This window comes from Delphinapterus leucas, chromosome 8, assembly GCF_059928025.1.
Source record: "Delphinapterus leucas isolate spDelLeu-1000000601 "Yukka" chromosome 8, BTC_Dleu_Yukka2, whole genome shotgun sequence".
NCBI lineage: Eukaryota > Metazoa > Chordata > Mammalia > Artiodactyla > Monodontidae > Delphinapterus > Delphinapterus leucas.
Genome location: NC_143136.1, coordinates 3,099,298 through 3,120,259, shown reverse-complemented (window position 1 = coordinate 3,120,259; position 20,962 = coordinate 3,099,298). Strand labels below are relative to the sequence as shown.

The window sequence follows — 20,962 nt, the reverse complement described above, 5'->3', positions numbered from 1 at the left end:
GACTGAGACACCTCCAGCAGACCCTGCCTGCAGTGACCACAGTGCTCTCCACAGCCAGGCCCAGCACGGCTGAGCCGGTTGAAGCTCCCTTTGGTCCCCAGATGAGCCAGGGTCTGGGGATGCTTCTAGACATTTCCACTGGACTTGCATTTTCCAGTACCTCCTAGACAAGACCATTTCATTACTGAGCATCTTCCCTGTACCAGGCAGGGACAGGGATTGCTGGAATCAGCCAGCTGACATTTGTAATTAAATGGACTGGTCAAATGACGGTTCACTGTAGTCCATGTAGACCACTGCACCAGTTGGCTGGTTGACCAGTTGGCCCAGTGGAAAGTATGCGTATTGACCTGGATTTTGGTAGTGACTGAAGAATGGGGTGGTTTCAGCCACATACAGCGTAAGGATGTCCACTCCTCCAGGGCTGTGTCATTCGTCTTTGATTCCCAGCGCCTAGCACAGCGCTGGACACTCAGGCTGAAACGTACCTGCCGTTGCTATGTGTGCAGGACTAGGTACATAGGAGAGCAGCCGGGCATGAAGCGGATTAATTGAAGAATGGAATAGACTGTGATGAGACTCTTCACGGAGAAAGTAATTGCCTGTTTGGCATGAACACCCTAGGAGGCAACGTGATGTCCTCAAAGCTAATAGACTGTCCTAGGAATTACCTTGGTCACAATCACATTTAAGAATGTGCTTCTTCCCACAATGGCATACGGAGCCATCGAGAGCCTACCATCTTGCGTTAAGCTGAGAGGTGGGCTAAGGCCTAATTTTAAAATGAATCTCTTGAAAACATGGAAACAATTAGCAGAAAATAACCCAAGAGACCCTCTTGGTGAGAGGTGAGAAGGAATGCTTCCCCTGAGCATTAGACCTGAGGTTGCCCACGGTCCCATCCAGGAAGTACATGAAAGTTCCCAGCACTTGTCCCTGTGCTTAGCACGCAGCAGGAACTGAGTCAACATTCATTGAATTGAATTGAATCTGTGGGCTTCAGAGCTACTGACCTCAAGTTGCGGGGGCCGGATCTGGACGAGTTTTCATTTGGTGGCTCTGTGACCTCAGGCCAATCCCAAGGCCTAGCCTCAGTTTCCTTGTCTGTGCAATGGGGACAATCACGTGACTTGAGAATTAGATGATGTCATGCTGGGAAGGCTCCGATGGACAGCAAAGGTTGCCCGCCTGTATACCGGGAGGCCACACAACAAGGTTCCCATCGTTTTGGGGGGCAGAGGGAGCTTTGATTCCCATGACTTCATCTGCAAAGGTCCTTCCTTTGGAGGAAGAGAGAAGAGTGGGAACAGCTTGACTGCAGCAGGCCACTGGGAAGCCAGGGCTGAGGCCGTGACATGAGGGCCCAAGAATGAGGATTAGATTTCAGCCAGGCGTGAAGGCGCGTGGGGGAGGCCACCTCGAGCCCCGCCCGCCCCCTCCTGCGGCCACTCCATCCAGTTGCTCCTCCCTGGGATCCGTTAACTCACCCTCAGATGCCACCCTCACTTCTGAGCCCACGGGATGCTGCTGCAGTGGAAGGGGCCCCCAGGGCCATCGGGACCTTTTTTGTGGTGGTCCTTGAGCTGCATGATGCTTTGCTAAGCTCCCCCCTCCTCTGAGTAGAGGCCGTTTTTGGAATGCGACCCCAGAAACCTGCAGGTAGCCCCACCTGAAGGCCCCAGCCCTCTGTGCTCTCCTGCCCCACGGCCAGGCTGTGTCATCACCTCCGGAGAGGGTTACTGGAGGCTGCACAGCACCAGAACGGATTTGATTTGGGACCTCTGGCAGGCCTATGACATCATGAGGATTGTTCACTGTTTGGGAAAATAACTGTTCTTCACATAGCAACAGCTCCTGTCCTCAATGCTGGCCTTGTGAGGACTGGGGCTCCCTACTGTGAGTTGGAAATGGTGTCACAAGGCTATCTTAAGGATCACGTGACCCAAATCTGGTCCCTCCCTCCCCACACGTCCCCCTGTTATTGTGCCCATTGTACAGAGCAGCAAACTGAGGCTTCGGGGGATGAGTGCCTAAAGGCCCTGAGGTGTGCCTCCTCCAAAGCCTCAGAGGGCCGTGTGAGGACCAGGTTTGCTGAGCAGACCCGCGGCTGGGTGTGACCTGGGCTCTGACCATGCTCTGCCATGGCCTCCATGGCCCAAGGCCTCTGTCTTCAGGTAGGTCTGAGGGCACCTACCCTCCGCGCCCCCATGATGTGATGTGATGACCCTCACTGCTCAGGCAGCCTGGAAGGCAAGCAGGCCTCACTCGTGGCTCCACACAGGACCTGCCATGGACTCAGCTCCTCCTAGAGCAGGCCCTGAGGACACGTGCATTAATCCCAGCTCTCAGCCAAGGAAGCTGAGACTCCAAGGAGCTCAAGGACAGGCTGGCCACCCTCAGGTGAGGGGCAGAGCCCAGGTGGAGCCCCTTTCCCACCACATCGGGCTGCCCCCTTGGACTTCCATCCCCCCAGGAAGGGAAAGCTCGTGATGAGCCCCGTGGTTCAAGAGTGGCAGCTGCACACTTTTCCCTGGGCCTCGCTCACCGCCACACCCCCATAGGAAACCCCACACCTAAGGGGTTCCCGTCTCAGGGAAAAGACAGAGCTGTATTTTCAATAACCTTCAAGTTCATCAGCAAGAATAGGCAGGACCCTGATGGGCAAAACATGTGGCTGTGAAGATGTGACCATGCCCAGGGGGCCTGAGGGCCCAGCCCGGCCCCAGCCCGAGCCCAGGCTGTGAGTCCCTAGCGAACCCTCATCTCGCTGGGCTGACCAGTGAGAAGTGAATGAGGTGCTGGATGTGGACAAGCTTTTTCAGAAACATGAAGGTACTGTTCACAGAGCTGCATCTCCTGAGGACAGAAGCCCCTCTCTGCCAGCGGACTGTGGGTTTCAACGATGAAAACACCCCACACTTGGCATCCCATGGTCCCAGATGAAGTCTCCCCCACAAAATGAAAGTGAACAAAATTTTAATACCTAACGCTGAAGCACACGCCCAGCACACACACACACACACACGTCATTACAAAGTTCCAATGCCCGGCTTCCTAACAGATGCTCCTTGTGGGACCAGAAATGAGAAGCCACCCAAGAAGTCCTGAATTCTTTGAGAACCTTCTGGCAACACCATCTACAAATTTTGGAGCAAATGGCCTTATTTGTAGCAAATGGTTGCCGATGGAATAAGTTCATATAGTTTATTGAGTATGTATTATAAAAGCCAGTATTTCTCAAATATCTCCTTGGAGAGCTGCAATTTCTAGAGGAATTTCAGTTTTTTCATTCCACTGATAATTTTCCCCCCAAATTGTATAAAGATAAAGACAGAACTCCTCTGCAGTTCTAATTTGCCTTTCAGTAAGTCTCATAGAGTAAGTCTGTAGGACACACCCTGGCGGGGACACATTCTCAGGGTGGGAAGGGTGTTTTTCTCTTTAAACCCCCCCAAAACTACCACCATCCCCCCATCCTACAGGAAAAGAGGCAGAATCACAGGGAAAAATTAACATCTAATACCAGGCTTTTTCTAAAGTATTAAGTGTTTCCTGTCCCCTGGAAACAGTGCAGGGGTGGGGAAGGCCGCAGGCGATGCGGTGAGGCCCTGATTGAGGATGACCCCCAGCCCCTCCCCCAGGCCCTGGCCGCACTTGCTGAAATTGGTGGAGCCACCCTCTGTAACAGGACAGGGGGAGGTCCCCCCTCTTCTCAGAAGAGGTGGAAATCATCCCTTGTGAGGGTGGCAGGCCCTTGTAAGGTGCAATCCTCAGCTGTGCCCTTCCCTTGAACCCCCTGAATAAAATGCATTGTTTACCCACCAGGTTCAGGCCCCTCGGGAAGGGACACAGGAGAGCCTGGAGTGCCAGCCTCGGCAGGCAGTCGGGGCGGGGTGTGGGCGGAGTGGACGGTAGGGGTGGAGAGGCGACGCGCAGGTGATAGAACAAACAGCCCAGGGAAGAGTGAAGGGGCTGCTCTTTTCCGGGAGAAGCCTGGACCCCAGGCCTGCACGGCCTGGTCCACCTGTGCCCGCGGCGTGCCCTGTGCTGATCCTGGTGGGCTGCTGGTAATGTGGTCCCGGGTCGGGTCGGCCCCCCGCCCCGCCCCACCCCGCCCCGGCCCCCAGGTCGAGATTGGGCTCAATCCTCCCAGTCCAGGCCTCAGGGCGCCCGCTTCAGTGCAGGGCGCCTGTCCCCGGCTGTAGATTTGCTCCGTGCCCCACCCCCGCCCCCGGAGGCCCCTGCAGGTGCGCCCTGCTGGGGAGGAAGAGCCCATCCCTGACCTCAGGGCGCCCCAGCCTTGGGGAGAAGGCTGCCTCTGAAGGGAGGGGCCGCCGCCTGGGAAAAGGCCTCAAGGAGGGACCCTGACGGTCTTCGCGCTCCGATGTGCTCAATCCAACACGCAGGGCGCGGCCGGGAGAATGGGGAGGAGGCGTCTCGAGGTCCCCGCAGAAGACGCGCGGGATAGGGAGGGGAGAGGGATGCCCCGGGTCGGGAGAAGGGGCGTCCGGGCTCCCCGCCAAGCAGAAGCGCGGGACAGAGCGCAGGAGGGACCGGGGGCCCCGAGCTGGGGCGGAAGCGCGCTCGACAGCAGGGGGCGCTCAGGCCACCGCCAGCCAGCGCTCTCCGAGCCCCCTGCCTCCCCTGTACTGCCTTCCTCGACCCCGCGCCCCCTTTCCTAACGCATGCCCCGCCCCGCAGCGCCCCCTTCCCTCCCCGCACCGGCCCCCTGCCCCCGCGGCTGCAGCGCGCGCGGGAGCCGGGAGGGGGCGCCGGCGGTGATGCGCGCTCTCCGGGCGACGCGGGGGATTCAAGCGCGTTATAAGGCGCGGAGCCGGAGGGCGAGTCCCAGACGCAGCGCTCGGAGGAGAGAGGGACCCGCCACCCGCATGGCCCCCGCCTGCTGTCCTGTCGGAGCCCTGATGCTCGCGTACGCGGGCCTGCTGGCCGCCGCCGCGGGCCTCGGCTCCCCAGAGCCCTGCGCGCCCTCGGGGAGCCGCGCCCGCGAAGAGCCGCCGCCCGGGAACGAGCTGCCCGCGGGGTCGGCCACCAGCCCGCAGGTAAGACGCCGCCCGACTACTCGTCCGGGCCCCAGCGCCGCAGAGACCTCTGGGCCTCAGCTTCCCCACCCGGAGCCCGCACCTCCTGAGCTCCAGGGCGCCCCGGAGGCGGAGGGCGCTTGCTTCCGGGGCGGTGGGGAGCGCGGCGCCGCGAGCGGGGACCTGGGCTGGCTTGGGTGTCCTCCTTTGTGAAGTGGGCAGAAAAACGTTTAGCTTGCGGGGCAGGCCCAGGAGGTCTGGACGCCACCTCACTGCACCTCCCCACGGGCGCCTTAAGGCCAGCCGTGACCTTGGCTTTTGGGGTAGTTCTTTGGCATTGAAGCAAAGTTCTACCAGACCGGGGGAAATGCCTTTTCTTTGGGGACTTCTGCGTTGGGAAGTGAGTAAAGTGTAAATAACTTCATTCTCCTGAAATGGGAAGAACGTATTTGTAAAAGTGTGAGCAAGTTACTGACCACCACCGCACCCTACCCCTGCCCCCAATCTGTTTGGTGCAAGTCTCTCTGAAAAACAAAAACTGCCTTCCTGCCGGTTGGGGAGGGTGCAGGGGAGAAAGGGGTGGGGTGCCGGGCCCCCAGTGACGTGTGATTTCTGGCCGAGGCCGGTGATGCTTAGCTCAGCCTGCTTCTTCCTTCCCTTGCTACACAAAAGGGTGCTCAGGTTGGAGGAGGCTGGGGAATTGGGGCCTTCAGAGGGGCCCTCAGTGTGGGTGGGGCCTTTCAGACAGGGAGGTGAGGGCCGTCGGGGAAAGAGCTTTGAGTTTCTTTTTTCTGAAGATGCCTGTGGGCAGTGCAAAGGGCAGAGCCTTGCTGGGACCTCAAGCCTGCACCTCTGCTCTCAGCGTCACTCTGGGAACCGTGATGCCTCCACTAAAGAACACCCCCATTAAAGACAGGTGGAGGTGTCGGCCAGCCCTGCCTACCCCCTGGGAGGGGCCTCCCCGAAGCCCTCGTTCCCATCACCTCCGGCCACTTCCCATGGACTGAAGGCAAACCCTACCCAGCCAGCCAACCACAACCCCTGGGGGGCAGGGTTGCCAGATGTTGGGCTGTGGTGGCCAGGAAGCAGAGGGAGCTTCACGTGCTTCCAGGTGGGGTTCTGGCCTTGGACCCTCCTTGGGTCCACGGAGGCTCCTTTCTGAGAGCCCCTGGAGGCTGGAGACTTCAGTCGGCCAGGGCAGTTGCCAGATACCCACCCATACTGCCACAGGCCCATCTCCCAGATCCCCAGACCAACGTGGTCCCACCTGTTTCAGTTCCCCAAACCAAACTGGGGTCTGAGTCCTTCCACAGGCTACTGGTCCAGCTGGAGGGCCAGTGTGGCACACCGTCCAGCCCATGTAGAATCCTCCTGCCACGTGTTTCCACTGAGGGCAGCGTGAGGCCGTGAAGTGAGGCCACAGGTCCTGGTGTCCGTGGAGAGGAAGCAGTCGGGGGGCGCCTCGCGGGGCCCAGCACCCAGGGAGATGTGGGGAAGCCCCAGGCACTCTGAGGCCTTTCCGAGGCTTCCCAGGCTCCTCCATCACAGAAGCCCGTCCCCATCACAGCACACTGGCTCCTGATGGGAAGCCCCAGATCCTTGCAGAGGGGCTGCCAGACCACTGAGTCTGCCTCTGACGAAAGGGCCTGGTGGCTCCAAGATCCCAGGGTCCTTCCATCAGTCACCGGAGTCGGCACCCATGACCTCATCTAAGCCCTCTGGAGCCAATTTCCGTCCCAGCTGGCAGCACTGCCTGGAGCTCAGACTGTGCGAGGCCCACTGCCCGGAGGGCCAAGGGCCTCTCCCTGCAAGGTACCTCCTGGAACTCTCCTCCATGTCAGGACTAGTCAGAACGCACTATGAAGGGGAATGGACATTTCTGGAACCATCACTGTCCTTGCTTAGGTCACGCATCTCACATGCCGTGCAGGCGCCTGGAGTCATGTCTCAGTGCTGGACACCCCCCTACCCCGGTCCCCCTAACCGCACTGGACTGTAGGCTTAACATCCCTGAGGGCTGAAATTGGCCTCCCTGGAACTTCGGACCATCGGGCTTGGTCGGGGGGCCTGCTGGTAGTCGGGGGCCCCTGCCTGAGCCCCCGTGGAGCCGGCGGTCTGATCCTCCGACTCCCAGGAAGGTGCATTCACTGCAGCTCCCGGGACGGAAGCTGGGACAGGCCTGGTGGCCCAGCAGAGCCCGATTCCCACGCACCCATGCCCAGGGGCCTCTTCTCCCGCAAAGTCCAGGCTGTGGAGTGGCCTGTTCCCCAGGGGTCGTCCTCCGCGGGGCTGGGGGCCGGGGCTGTGCTGTCTTGGAGGGCGCAGTGATGGGCCCGAGGGTGCCGGAGGCCAGTCCTGCACAGTGACCTCCTGCAAAGCGTCCAGGGGAGGCAGACCAGCTGATGGCCGCCATGTTCCAGGAGCCCCCCGTGGAGCAAGTGCGCGGCATCGATCCGCGAGATGCCTGGATGCTCTTCGTTAGGCAGAGTGACAAGGGCGCCAACAGCAGGAAGGGGAGCAGAGGCAAAGCCAAGAAGTTGAAGGTGAGCCCTGGAGCCCCAGCCAGTGTTGCGTGTGTGTGTGTGTGTGTGTGTCCTGGGTGTGTGTGTCCTCGGGTGTGTGTGTGTGTGTGTGTCCTGGGTGTATGTGTCTTGGGTGTGTGTGTGTGTGTGTGTCCTGGGTGTGTGTGTCCTGGGTGTGTGTGTGTCTTGGGTGTGTGTGGGTGTGTGTGTGTGGGTGTGTGTGTGTGAGCCCCCACCCACGGGCCTTTCCCCAAACCCCCAGTCCACCACTACCACCCCACACCCCTCACTGGCTCCCCCTGGACACCCTGAGCAGTTCCGACAAGCAGAGACCCTCACCCTTGGGCCAGAGGGCACAGAACTGTCAAGCTGGGGCCTAGTGACCCTGAGTTTGGGGCCTGTTCCAACCATTTACCCTGCACCCCTGGAATGCCAGGCAGCCTCACTGGCTCCCCGCTTTCTCTCCCCTCTGCATCCTGGCACGGGAGGCCTGGTCTGGCCTGGTAGGGCCGTCAGGGACCAAGCTGGAGGGGCCTACAGGCGGGCTGGGGTGGCACGGTCTGGTTCCTAGTGGCTGGGGGACATGGGGGCCCTGGCAGCTGCTGGCCCCCACTCTCATTCAGCCTGGCAGGGACCTGGCACCTGGTCCTGATGGCTGACTCTTACCTTGAGCCCCAAAGAGGGCTGTGTCCCCTGGGGTGAGCGCTCTGGTCACGGCTGTGCTGCCCATGCTGAGTTCGGGCCTCACCCTGCCCCAGATCTGACCCAGTGACCGAGTGCCGGGCTCTGAGCCTGAGGCAGCCGGGCTGCTGGGCTGTCACCATGGTCTGACCCGTCACCCCCGACGCTGAGCTGGGGGCTCCCCCAGGCTCCTCCTTGCAGGGGACTTCCTTGCTCCTGGGTGGGTACCAGCCCAGCCCAGTGAGGGCTCCTTGAGGACCCCAGGCCCCGGTGCTGGGCCAGGCACAGGGAGGACTTGCCAGCTGCTGCCAAGACAGACCTTGAGAGTCGAAAGCAGCCTGGCGTGTCCCTCCCTCCCCTTTTCCTTCCATCAGGAAATCCAGCCCCGGGGCTGGGCTGCAGCCCTCTGCTTCCCCGTTTGTGCACTTTCCTCCCCCCAGCCCTGCCCCCAGGGGCCCCACCACCCTGAGGCCCTGTGCCTGCAGCTTTCACTGCCTCCTCAGGGGAATCGGAGGCCCTGGAGGCTGACCTCCACCCCAGGGGTCAAAGCAGGACCCCACCCCCCCTCCCTTGCCAGGCTCGGTGGCAAGAGCTTGCAGAGGGGGTGCCCGCGGTCCCCAGCCTGCCTGTTCAGATGTCTTCACCGTCAAGCTTCTCTTTCAGCTCGGCCTGCCAGGTCCCCCAGGGCCCCCCGGCCCCCAGGGCCCCCCGGGTCCCATCACCCCACCTGAGGTCCTGCTGAAAGAGTTCCAGCTGCTGCTGAAAGGTAGGGAGGGGCACCCACCCCACCCACCCCACCCACCCCACCCCCGGTGTGAGCGGGGCCGGGGAGGGCATCCTGGAGGAGCTGAGGTGGGCTAGACCTTTGTCTGTTGACCGGTATCCCAAGGAGGCTTCTGCTCTGGTGCTGGCCTGGGTCAAGGCTGTGGGTCGGGAGCTTGCGGGGGAGGTGGGAGGAGCGTGGTGAAGAGGTGGCTTCCAGAGGAAGGTGGACTTGGCCACTCGGTGTTCAGCAGGGGCCTGGGGACCAGCATCCATGCCCCACCTGCGAGTCCGGTGAGCCTAGCAAAGGCTGAGAGATCTAAGCCCGTGCCCCCCAGGTGGGGACTGTCAGGGGGGGCTCAGGGCCCTGTCAGCTTGTAAAGTGCTCCTCTGATCCCCGCAGAGACACCAGGGAGATCGGAGGCTCAGCCCAGTAACACAGGCCCCCTTCTACCCCCTGATCACCTGTGCCCCCACCTCTTCTCCTGACAGATCTCTGCCGCCGGCCTCAGAGCCGCATGGGAGGGCACCAGGAGGCCGCCCTCACGGGGCAAGGAGGATGGTGTCTGGGGGCAGCACAGGGAGGAGGATGGGGCAGCCGCTGGAGGCCGCAGGCGGAGAGAGCAGCGCTGAGCGGGGCTCCGGCACCGAGGGCGGTGTCCCTGCACTGTGGCCAGCTGCCGAGTCGCAGCTCACGCTATTGACTAGATAATGTCATTGTGAAGAGCTACTGAGTCTTTTTCCCCCTTCAATTTAATGTACTGTTCATTTAAATAGACCAGCTTCAGCGGCTGAAGAACCTCCATATTATGTGCAATATAGCTGCAAAATTATTTATTTATACCCAACTTCTTTTCAAAAATGACCAGTCTGGCTTAAACTATTGCATTCCCTGATACAACAAAAATGTAAACAGAGAAGAAACAGCAGCGGGAAGGGGGAAGAAGCGGTAGGATAGGCAGGTGAAGCAGGAGAACGAGGGTCCTGGGTGAATCAGCCCTGAGCTTCCCGGTAGCCAAAGTGTGAAAGGAAACAGGTGCAGCCGCAGGATCAGGAGGCAGTTTCTGAAGACCCGCCAGGCCCGACTGCGTGCGCCCGGCGCGCGGTTCCGGGGTAACCGGTAATGGCCCCCCGCGCTCTCAGCAGCGCCCGGGTTTGGGGAAGGGGTCCGGGCGGGACACGGAAGGGCGAGCGAGGTGGTCCCGGCGCGGCCACCGCTCGCTCTGTGCCAGGCGCGGTGCGCACACGCGAGTGCGCGGAGCCTGAGCCCCGCCCGCGCGGCCCCGCCGCGGTGCCGGCCGTCCCCGCGGAGGACGAGGAGGACGAGGAGGAGGAGGAGGCGGCGGCGGCGGGGGGCGCGGGCGTGCTGGCGCTGCTGGCTGCGCCCCTGGCCCCGGGTCCACGGGCGCCGCGCATCGAGGCCGCCTTCCACTGCCGCCTGCGCCGGGACGCGTCGGTGGAGCGGCGCGCGCTGCACGAGCTCGGCGTCTACTACGTGGTGAGTCCGGGCCGGGGCGGCCGGGGCGCGGCGGGCGCGGCGGGCTCGGGGTGACCGTACGTGCGCCCGCAGCCCAACGCCGAGGGCGCCTTCCGCCGCGGCCCGGGCCTGAACCTGACCAGCGGCCAGTACACGGCGCCCGTCGCCGGCTTCTACGCGCTCGCCGCCACGCTGCACGTGGGTGAGGCCCGGGGCTGGGGCGGGGCCTGGGGGGGGGCGCCCCGCCGCGCTTGGTTCCCGCCGCCCGGTGACCGCCCCCGTGCCTCCCCCGCAGCGCTGGCGGAGCAGACGAGACGGGCGCCGCCGCGCCCCCGGGACCGCCTGCGCCTGCTCATCTGCATCCAGTCCCGGTGCCAGCACCACGCGTGAGTGGGCGCGGGCAGGGCGCGCAGCCCGGGCGCCCGCCTCCTCCCTCGGGTCTCTCCCCGGCTACCGTCAGGCGTTCCTCCCGCCCTGGTGCGCGCTCCCCGAACCCCGACCCGGGACGTGGGGGCCCGGCCCGCCCCAGCCCCTGCTCAGTCCGCCCCCCACAGGGGACTGACTCCCATCCGGCGACCCGAGGCGCCAGCGTCGCGTCCCTAGGCCTGTCCTGACCAGTCTGTGCGGACCCTCCCCAGGCTCTCTCCCAGCCCTTCTCTGTGAACTTGTCCAGCTTCCCGTCTCTTGCTGGTCCGGGAGGGCAGGGCTGCTCCTTCGGTGTCCCCAGCACCCAGAACAGCCCAGGCAGAGAGCAGGTGCTCCACAGCGGTTGCAGAAGGCATGCATGGGTGAAGTTCAAATCTTCTCACTCTGGTTTGGAAAGCCCTGCACCGATTGGCCTGAACCCAGCCTCACTGCTGCCAGCCCCGCACCTCCAGCTGCACCGGCCAGTGTCTCGCTTCCCATCAGAGCCAGGATTTGCTGCCCGGCCCTCACGGCACACCTTCAGCCCTGTGGAGCCTGTCCTTACTCCTCTTGGGGACCCAGTTCAGATGCCACCTCCACCAGAAGCCCTGGCTAAGACAGCCGTTCTCAGGGCACTTTGCTGGGTGTCGGGCGCTGCGGTGATTGTGAGCACATTGTGGGTGCAGTTGGTGGTTCCGGGGCAGGGGTCTCAGGCCCACCCTCTTTCTGTTTTGGCCGCAGCTCCCTGGAGGCTGTCATGGGGCTGCAGAGCAGCAGCGAGTTCTTCACCATCTCGGTCAACGGCGTTCTGTATCTGCAGGTGTGTGGGGCAGGCTCCGCTGGGGGGGGGCCACCACCTGGACACAGCCGTGGGGGTGACTGGGCAGGGAGGGGTGCTGGTGGGTGCTCAGAGCTCTGGGTGCAGTGCCCTCAGCCTCCAGGCCCGGGCAAGGGTCAGGGCGGTACAGAGCACTTCCGCTAGTCCAGGCAGAGCCAGGCCGAGACCGGGGCTCCTTTCCCCAGACTTGGCCCCCCCATATTGAGGACTGGTGCTTCTGGCCGTAACGAGCCCTTTGGAAGGGACTCAGTGGGCAACGGGGTGGGGGGCAGTGACAGAGATCAGCTCTTTGCCCAGGATGACATCACGATCCCCTGGCCCATTGGGACTTCGGGAAGCAGACGCAGTTATTTCCTACACAAAACCCCAACGGACAGTCTCTTTCTAGAACTGTGGGGATTTGGGCAAGGGCTTGAGAAACTGATGAAAAGATGAGATTTCCTAAGAAAGAAAAATTTAGGTACAGATGTGTGGAATAAAGCTCACATGTAAATAGCACTAACTAGGCCAGGCCCGTTCTGAGCACTTAACATCAATTACCCATTACTCACAGCACTTTGAGGTAGAAAATATTATTCCCCTGTTTACAAATAAGGGAACTAGGGCACAGAAGCGTTAAGTAATTTGCCCAAGCTCGCACAGCAAAGCCAGGATTGGAGGCCAGGCTGTGGCTGCAGGCGGCTGTGGTTGCTGGAAGGCGTTTAGAGGTCTGGTCCCTGGCACTGCTGCGTGAACTCAGATGGCACACAGTGTGCCTGGGGTCTTCAGATGCAAATGCCCAGATTCTGCATCTCTGGGAGTTCCCAGCTCACATCTGGGGATGTGACCCTGCTGATGCCTGGACCACATTCGGAGTAGCCAGGCAGAGTACCAGTCCGACCGTGGCTCTACCAAATGGGTCAGTGGCCAGGCCTGTGGGGGGAAGGGGCACCGTCACACGTGAGTTCAGCACGCTTTCAGGCTTCCAGTGCCGCAGAGGGAACTGTTTGATGCTCGAGCCCCGCCCTGGCCGTGAGCAGAGACTTGCTCCCCTGCACACGCACTACAGGGAGCCCATTGGTGCCGGGGCTGATGGAGCTGGGGAGGAGGCACTAGACCAGGCGTCAGGGGTGCTGGGTTTGAGGGCAAGGCCTGCGGCCCTCGCTCCTGTCCTTGGGCGGGGCGGGGCGGGCATGGTGTGTGGTGGGCGCACCTGCAGGCCGGCGGCATCCAGGCTGACGCTGACCTTCCCCGCAGGCGGGGCAGTACACCTCCGTCTTCCTGGACAATGCCAGCAGCTCCTCCCTCACAGTGCGCGGTGGCTCCCACTTCAGTGCTGTCCTCCTCGGTGTATGACCGGCCACCCCAGGCTCTCCCTCTCGCCGGGCAAACGGAGCAGGAGTGCGAACAATCTCGGGGCCGTGGCGGAGTGGCGGGGGCCACACGCAGGAGGGAGGCCGCCGAACTGCCCACACTGGCCACCGCAGTTCAACCCAGAGATGCCACTACAGGCAGCCCGGGGAGGTGACACGCAAACTGGCAGTCCCAGACTGGGAATGATTTCAGGATGCCAGCTTAAGTTAAAGGGGAGACGTTTCAGTGTGCCCAGGAGCACGTGCTTTGTCCCTCCCCAGCTGCAGACCTGGGCCCCTCCTGGCCCCAGTGGCCCCGGCAGCCTCAGCTTTGTTGCTGTGGCCCAGCCCCACCTTTTCCATCTTTCTTAGTGTTCTCACGGGCTGCCTGCTGGGAGTGCCAGGACGGAGGGCAGAGGCCGCCCAGCCTGCCTGGTCCCCACCTGCCCCTCTCCCAGCCCTGCCTTTAGCCTGCAGGGACCACGGGGCCCAAGCCTCTCCTTGTGGCCCTGGGGCATAGCAGCCTCAGGCACCAGAGAGACACTGGATGGGGGCTGACAAGGGACAGTGACAGTCTGGAGCTGTTTTCACTTGTGACATGTGCAAGGTCACTTGCACGCTCACCCAGCCTTTCCACATAGGAGCTGCACCCTCCCCCTCCGTCACAGACCCTCTCGTGGATGAGGGCCCCTTGCCCACCCCCTTGTGGCCCCTGGCTCACTGCTCAGATCCACCCACCAGATGAAAGGGCTAGAACACCCTTGCAGGTCAGGGGCGGCCAGGCCCTGCCTGCCCATCTGCACGGATGAAGCGGACGCTTCCCACAAGCTGACAGGCTCTCGGTGCCCAACTGCAGCCTAGCCCCGCTGGGTCCATCCAGCTCTGGGGCTCTTGAAAGAATCTTCCCCACGGGGGTGGGAATACGGCCCCAAGCTCAGATGGGTGTCCTGAGAAGACCAGGTCCCAAGTCCTTCTGTGCTGCTGCAGCAGTGATGGGATGCGGGTAGCAGTGGTGATGGGGGTCTGGGAGTTGCTGCAATTTCTTTCAAGGTGCAGGGCCCCCGCTGCCTGCTGAGGAAGTTACCCAACCCTGTACCTACACACAAAACAGGCTACAGGAACAGGGTACCATAAGATGTCCTGGGGGCCAAGCTGGTCTGGCAAGCCATTGCCCCCTTCTCAGGCCTGGGAGAGAAGGGGGCAATGGCTGCAGTCACCTCTCACCGTAACCTTCTAGCTGGCCTTGGGGTGAGCAGGTGACTGTGGCCAGGCCTAGCTGATGCCCCGGAGCCCTAAGCTTCCAGCGCCACAGTCAGGCTCAGACATTTCCCTCCCAGCCAGGGGACCCGCAGGCGCAATGCACACAAACCACCACTCTGTGCCCTTTGGCAGCCCTGGCACAGTTCTCAGTAGGACTCGTACCCGCCCTACCAGGAAGTGCGAGCTGGCCGGCGTCCTGCCTGCCCATGCTCTCTGATAAGGGATGGTGTGGCCACGCCCTTTTCTGGATTTCACTTTGTATCCAGATATTTTAGAGAAGCTTTTACCCTTGAAAAACCCACAGATGTCTTTCATTTTCTCAATATGAGTGTGTCACACAGCAATTTACTGAAGTATTTATTGTATAATATTGTCAGGTGGAATATATATATATATATACACATATATATATATACACATATATATAAACTGACTTTTGAGAATTATTTTATGTGATTATACAAAATTATAGAAACAAAGGGCAGACCTTAAAATATAGAGTCTTAGTCATTTAGGCCAGGCTCACCAAGGACAGAGGAGTGAGCTCTGGGAGGGGAGGTGGAAGGATGTTTCCAGCCCACTGGGCCCTCAGACCCATGGAGAAGGTGGCAGGGAGAGCCCGTCCAGGGAAGCCCAGCACCAAGCCTCTCCCAGCTCTAGGACACTAGCGGTCTGGGGATTAGGGATACATGGTCAAAGACTGGTGCCTTGTTTGCTGTAAGAAAATGTTTATTGAATAAATTGTCCCACTTCCCAATTCTGAGACGCTGAGGTTCTTTCCTTCCGCGATGCCACACCGCGTCGTCCCAGTCCTCAGCAGGAGTGAAACCTGGCTCTTAACACTCTGGGGAAGGGTGTGCTGGAAACGCTCCCGAGGTACTTGTAGGGAGGCCGGTCCCACTGACAGAACTGACGAGGTGATAAGGCCATGTGCGCAGGCTGGGCAGGGCCAGCAAACATGACAAAACAGCTTCAAAAGCAAATTTTCAGAATCTTACATCATCCTGAGGCAGCATTTACACAGACCTAAAAGCTGCTTTACTAAGTAATTACAGCAATACCAATGGCCTGCTTTACATATAAATAAGGGCTTGAAAAGAATTTTAAAGTTTGTTTTTCTGAGTAGGCTCATCATGCATTTTTAACATCTTTGACGAAGTGTGATCGTGACCATCAACCTCAGCCCAGCACAGAACCAACTGAATGCACATTCCTAAGACTAAGACGGGAGGCTGGACTTGGCCACAGGGAACAGCAGCTTGACTGCTCAAACCTGGAAAAGTACGCATTTTGCACCCGGGGGACCCAGACGTGAAACCCAGTAAACCCAGCCCTTCTTAGAGTCCCTCAGCCAGACTGCATCTGTCATCACAGAACTGGAAATAAGCAGAATCCCGTGGTGTTTCTGTAGGGCCCGTTGGGGGCACGCTGCTCCACAGAGTGACCACCTCATCTTGTTCCCCTAGCTGAGCCTGGGATCATGCCGCATAACGTTTTGTAACCTTATTTTTGTATAGAAAGCTGAAAGCAGCCAGAGTGCTCCAGCAGCCCTGGGCTCTAGTCGTGGCCTGTCCAATGCAGTCGTTACCTCGATTTCCTCATTGTAAAATGCCACTTCCCCAAGCAGTTATCAGGAGGGTGAAACAGCACAGGAAAGGTGCGCATAAACCACAAAGCACTGCACAACGAGCAGCTTACTAAGGATGGGCCGTTATCACTGGCCAACCCAAGATGCCTATAATGGTTTTAACGAGGAGAGACCCAAAGCATATCCGAAAGCAAACACAACCTCTGAAAGGTCAAGAGTTGCTCAAAATGTAATAAGATAACTCAAAAATCTAGAAAAAAAAAACGAAACCTTTATTTACAACCATGGGAATCCCACAGGAGTACACGAAACACATAATGTGCACAACACACAAAGTGAACATTGGAAGTGAACACCACGCTGCGCCCCGGCCCGCAGCACCTCAGTGCCCTATCCGCACCACCATCACGGTGACATTGTCCGCCGAGCCCCGCTGCACCGCCTTGTTGGCCAGCCTGTTGCAGGCGGCTTCGTAGCGGGCGTCCACGGCGGGCTTCCCTTCTCGGCTCTGGATCTTCTCATCCTACCGGGCAGGAAAGGGGCACTGGTGAGTGGGGACCCTGCACCCCATCACTCTCCTGAGACACCACTGCCACAAGGAAGAACTGCTCCCCAGTCCCCATCAGGGCGGGCAGGACAAACTGACGGGTGAGTCCCCGGGCTGGAGTTCCCACTCCCAACTACAGGGAACATGGGGGAGGAAGGGGGCTTCGGGACTTCTCCTCTAAAGCCCAAGTGCAGCTGGGACGACTGGCACCCTCTCCCTTGTGAGACCTCTTACCTCAAGGCAGGACAAGATGAAGTTCACGGCTTCTTCTGGGTTAAAGACCTTGAAGAGGCCATCACAGGCCAGCAAAATAAACCTACAACACAGAGAAAAATATAAATGGGTTTTAGCAGCAAACTTTATGAAATGGCCTGGCAGTGGAGGTAAAAATACTTGTCCAACTACTCAAAGGCTAAACATCTTTTAAAACCAATTTAACTTCTATGAGACAAAGGTTAAAACTACTTAAAAGTATTTGTAGGTGAAATGTTACACATCAAAATTGGGACTACTCTCTGTTCACCAAAAATTATGGATTAACCCAAACCCACTTCTTAGACAAACTCTAGGAAAATCACCAAATAAAATCCATCAGGTGTTATGATAAGTACATGCTAAATTTCTATCACCACATGCCTCGAGCCATTTCCCAAACATACTGCGTGGGCCAAAAGGTTCGTTCGGTTTTTTTCTGTAAGATGGCTCTGTAGCACTCAGTTGTCTTTAACATCATTCGAAACAATTTTGTTAGATTGTATGTGACAGCTGTCATATCAGCGTACATTTAAAACAAAGACTTATCGGGCTTCCCTGGTGGCGCAGTGGTTGAGAGTCCGCCTGCCGATGCAGGGGACACGGGTTCGTGCCCCGGTCCGGGAAGATCCCACATGCCTCGGAGCGGCTGGGCCCGTGAGCCATGGCCACTGAGCCTGCACGTACGGAGCCTGTGCTCTGCAACCGGAGAGGCCACAACAGTGAGAGGCCCGTGTACCGCAAAAAAAAAAAAAAGACTTATCAAAATTGGTGAATTTTTGTGTAGCCGTTTTAATATTGAAGATGGGAGAGAAAAAAGCGCAACATTTTCGGCATATTATGATTATTTCAAGAAAGGTAAAAACGCAACTGAAGTGCAAAAAAAGATTTGTGCAGTGTATGGAGAAGGTGCTGTGACTGATCGAATGTGTCAAAAGTGGTCTGTGAAGTTTTGTGCTGGAGATTTCTCACTGGACGCCGCTCCATGGTCAGGTAGACCAGTTGAAGTAGTGATCAAATCAAGACATTAATTGAGAACAATCACCGTTATACCACGCAGGAGACAGCCGACACACTCGAAATACCCAAATCAAGCACTGAAAATCACCTGCACCAGCTTGGTTATGTTCATCGCTTTGATGTTTCGGTTCCACGTAAGTTAAGCGAAAAAAACTTTCTTGACCACATTTCCGCATGTGATTCTCTACTGAAATGTAATGAAAATGTTCCGTTTTTAAAACAAATCATGATGGGCAATAAAAAGTGACAATAATGTGGAACGGAAGAGATCGTGGGGCAAGCGAAATGAACCACCACCAACCACACCAAAGGCCGGTCTTCATCCAAAGAAGGTGATGTTGTGTATATGGTGGGATTGGAAGGGAGTCCTCTCTTATGAGCTCCTTCTGGAAAACCAAACGATTAATTCCAACAAGTACTGCTCCCAATTACACCAACTGAAAGCAGCACTCGACGAAAAGTGTCCAGAATTAGTCAAGAGAAAACACATAATCTTCCAGCAGGATAACGCAAAACGGCATGTTTCTTTGATGACCAGGCAAAAGCTGTTACAGCTTGGCTGGGAAGTTTGATTCATCCACCGTATTCACCAGACATTGCACCTTCGGATTTCCATTTATTTCAGTCTTTACAAAATTCTCTCAATGGAAAACAATGTCGATTCCCTGGATGACTGTAAAAGGCCCCTGGAACAGTTCTTTGCTCAAAAAGATAAAGAGTTTTGGGAAGATGGGATTGTGAAGTTGGCTGAAAAATGGCAGAAGGTAGTGGAACAAAAGGGTGAATACGTTCTTCAATAAAGTTCTTGGTGAAAATGAAAAATGTGGCTTTTATTTTTACTTAAAAAACCAAAGGCACTTTTTGGCCAACCCAATAAAACTGACAGTTTGTGGACTTAAGGAATGTTCTCAAGCACTCACTCCCCACGTGAAGGGAGAACCACCTTCCACTTTCACCATCTGAGAACAGGACTACCTCCCTTTCAAAGCCCCCTCTAGACTTCCCAAGGAAAGTCTTTCTGAACAATGATGGATGAGACGAGACAGTTCTGGTTCTCCTAGGACAGTTTCCCCACAGATCTAACACCCTTTTCTCCTCATTTTAATACCCAGGTCCTGGTTTTCCTCTTTTGACTGGGCATTCATTCAACACGTATCTACCAGGGCACAGGTCCAAGCAGGTGCTGGCCCCTTCCACTCATGTGACAGACCCTAAGCAACTGGCCATACAAACACACAACCATGATCCAAAGCAGAGGGAGCTCGAGCAGTACATACAACAGGGGGCCTGGTCTAATGTGGGGACAGACGAGACTCCCCTGAGGCATCATCTAGAAAACCAGAGGAGCTGGTGGAACCGTGTCCTAAGATGCTCACTCAGCAGGCGGGGGGCCGGGGTAAGGCTCCTCCCTCGCAGCACTGGCCTCCCCGGTCTCCTTCCACTGCTGCCTTAGTTCACCTCCCCCATCCGCACCCACAGCAAGGGCCAGTGCATCAGTTCCTAATTGGCCGCTGGGCTCTGTCCTACTCCAGCCTCCAACGCTGACTTGCTGAGGGCTTCTGGCACTAGGCATGGTGCCTCACCTTCAAGCAGCTCAGAATTAGGGGCTGGACAATTAAACAAGGGGTCTCTTTCTCAACCTAACTTGACTCTGCTTAAAAACCTCCCAGGATTCTCCACCAATTATGAGCTAAAATTCAAGCTCCTCAGCAAAGAATCCAGGGCCTTTACAATCTGTCCCCAGGTACCCTGCCATCACGTTCCTGACTCCCTATTATGGCATCTGCCTGGCCACATTTTCATCCTGTCCCTTGTGTCCGCTCTGCCAAAAAACCCTTCTCTTTTCTCCAGCAAGGATGCCTCTCTCCCCCCACGGCCAAAGTCTCCCAGAGCACCCCACACTCTTAAGACACACTAGACTGGAACCGCCCATTCACAGGTGGTCCCCCCGGCAGACTGTGGACCCCACGAGAGCGGAAACGGCATTTTATTTATCCCTGCACCTCTAGGGCCTAGCACAGTGCCCGAGACATGGCTGCCCACCCCAGGTTCACTACACAAACTGGAAGAAATCAGAAGAGAAACAAAACCATGTGTGTGCACACCTGTGCCTCTGGGAGGTTTTACCTGTCGTTGGGGGTCAGCTGGCAGCGTCTGATATCTGGCACAGAAGTGACCCCACAGCGCTTGTACTGCCCATCCCCAATGGAGCGGGACACCTCCAGCACACCCAGGACACGCCCGTCCCTAAAATGAGGGGAAAAGCAAATTCAGATTCCATCTGACAGATCACGGGTCACAGTACTCAGAATCCGATCTTAAAATCAGAAAAACGGGATAGAGTAAAAGATGTAACCTGTGGAATCCACATCTCTTAGCCTCTAATACATAGCAGCGTCTGAGCATTTTTGTGCTGAGTCTTCTTTGTTCTAGGTCGTTCACACTCCTGCTGCCCCTGGCTCCTCAGCCCAACAGCACACTGATGGGGACAGCGCCCCCTCTAGCTGGCATATGGCAGCCCTGGGCCTAATCCATTGATTTGCCCAAAGCCCAGGGTCAAACTTGATCGGGTGGGGACCTGGCTTTGTTTTTATGTTAAAGCTTCTCACGTGATCCAACCATGTCACCAGAGTTAGGAATGGCTGGAACAGAGGGTATTTGTATTTCAGTCTAATCAGATTCGAAAAATACCTGGAAATGACTCTATTCCCAGATGTGGAAGCACGTTTTCTTTACACTGGGTATGAACATGATCTAACCTGACTTCAATACAAATGGCAGTGTTCTGCACAGCACTGCACTTCCACCCATTCTATTTTTAGACGAGGGATAGGGAGATGGGAAGGTGACCTTAAGAAGACTCCACATTGTAAGACAGAGTTCTGTCAGCAGGAGAAACAGTCCCTAGCCTGACACTCCCAAGGACAATTCTGGCGGTGTACTTGCTGTGTGACCTCGGGCAGCTGCAACCTCCCAAGCATCTAGACCCTCATGTGTAAAACCAGAACCCACGCTTGACAAGGTGCGTCAGAGCACTCAGCACACAGCAAAGCTGTGCGTGGAGGTGGACTGTCACCACGGGGCTCCCAAACGATGGAACAAGCTCTGGAGATGCTGTGTGATGGACACACATGGCCAGAAGCTGCTCGCCTGGGTCTGGGCTGCTGTCTCATAGAGTCAGAGCTCAGCCTGGCCCCTGGCCCTTCACTGTGCCCACAAAGTCGCCCTCACCCTCCCAGT

At 57.8% G+C, this 20,962-nt stretch overlaps 2 protein-coding genes across 9 annotated transcripts in view; one reads left to right on the top strand and one right to left on the bottom strand.

Moving 5' to 3' along the window:
- Positions 1 to 4,832: 4,832 nt before the first annotated feature.
- Positions 4,833 to 13,193, top strand: ERFE (erythroferrone). The gene is made up of 8 exons (XM_022568113.2): positions 4,833 to 5,060; positions 7,460 to 7,582; positions 8,906 to 9,008; positions 10,237 to 10,502; positions 10,575 to 10,683; positions 10,777 to 10,867; positions 11,628 to 11,706; positions 12,961 to 13,193. Exons 1-8 carry the CDS (start codon positions 4,890 to 4,892, stop codon positions 13,057 to 13,059), a joined length of 1,041 nt encoding a protein of 346 aa, XP_022423821.2. The 5' UTR covers positions 4,833 to 4,889; the 3' UTR covers positions 13,060 to 13,193.
- Positions 13,194 to 16,154: 2,961 nt separating this feature from the next.
- The window catches only part of ILKAP (ILK associated serine/threonine phosphatase), a 29,182-nt gene continuing 24,374 nt past the window's right edge, over positions 16,155 to 20,962 (bottom strand). For 5 of the 8 annotated variants that reach the window (XM_022568114.3, XM_022568116.3, XM_089916123.1 and 2 more), the window contains 3 exons: positions 19,850 to 19,969; positions 16,685 to 16,766; positions 16,155 to 16,426 (listed from right to left, as the gene is read on the bottom strand). In XM_022568114.3, coding sequence (XP_022423822.1) covers positions 16,286 to 16,426; positions 16,685 to 16,766; positions 19,850 to 19,969 — 343 coding nt within the window. In that variant the 3' untranslated portion in view covers positions 16,155 to 16,285. Of the gene's footprint in view, positions 16,427 to 16,684; positions 16,767 to 17,810; positions 17,910 to 19,827; positions 19,970 to 20,962 lie in introns of those variants that run through there. The other 3 variants (XR_016394006.1, XM_089916122.1, XM_030760391.2) reach the window with 3 other exon arrangements.

Excerpts from the sequence above, each read along its gene's own strand:
- ERFE (XM_022568113.2), top strand. The coding sequence starts at position 4,890 with ATGGCCCCCGCCTGCTGTCCTGTCGGAGCCCTGATGCTCGCGTACGCG. Across the intron at positions 5,061-7,459 it reads GGTCGGCCACCAGCCCGCAG|GAGCCCCCCGTGGAGCAAGT; the intron begins GTAAGACGCCGC and ends GCCATGTTCCAG. Across the intron at positions 10,503-10,574 it reads AGCTCGGCGTCTACTACGTG|CCCAACGCCGAGGGCGCCTT; the intron begins GTGAGTCCGGGC and ends GTGCGCCCGCAG.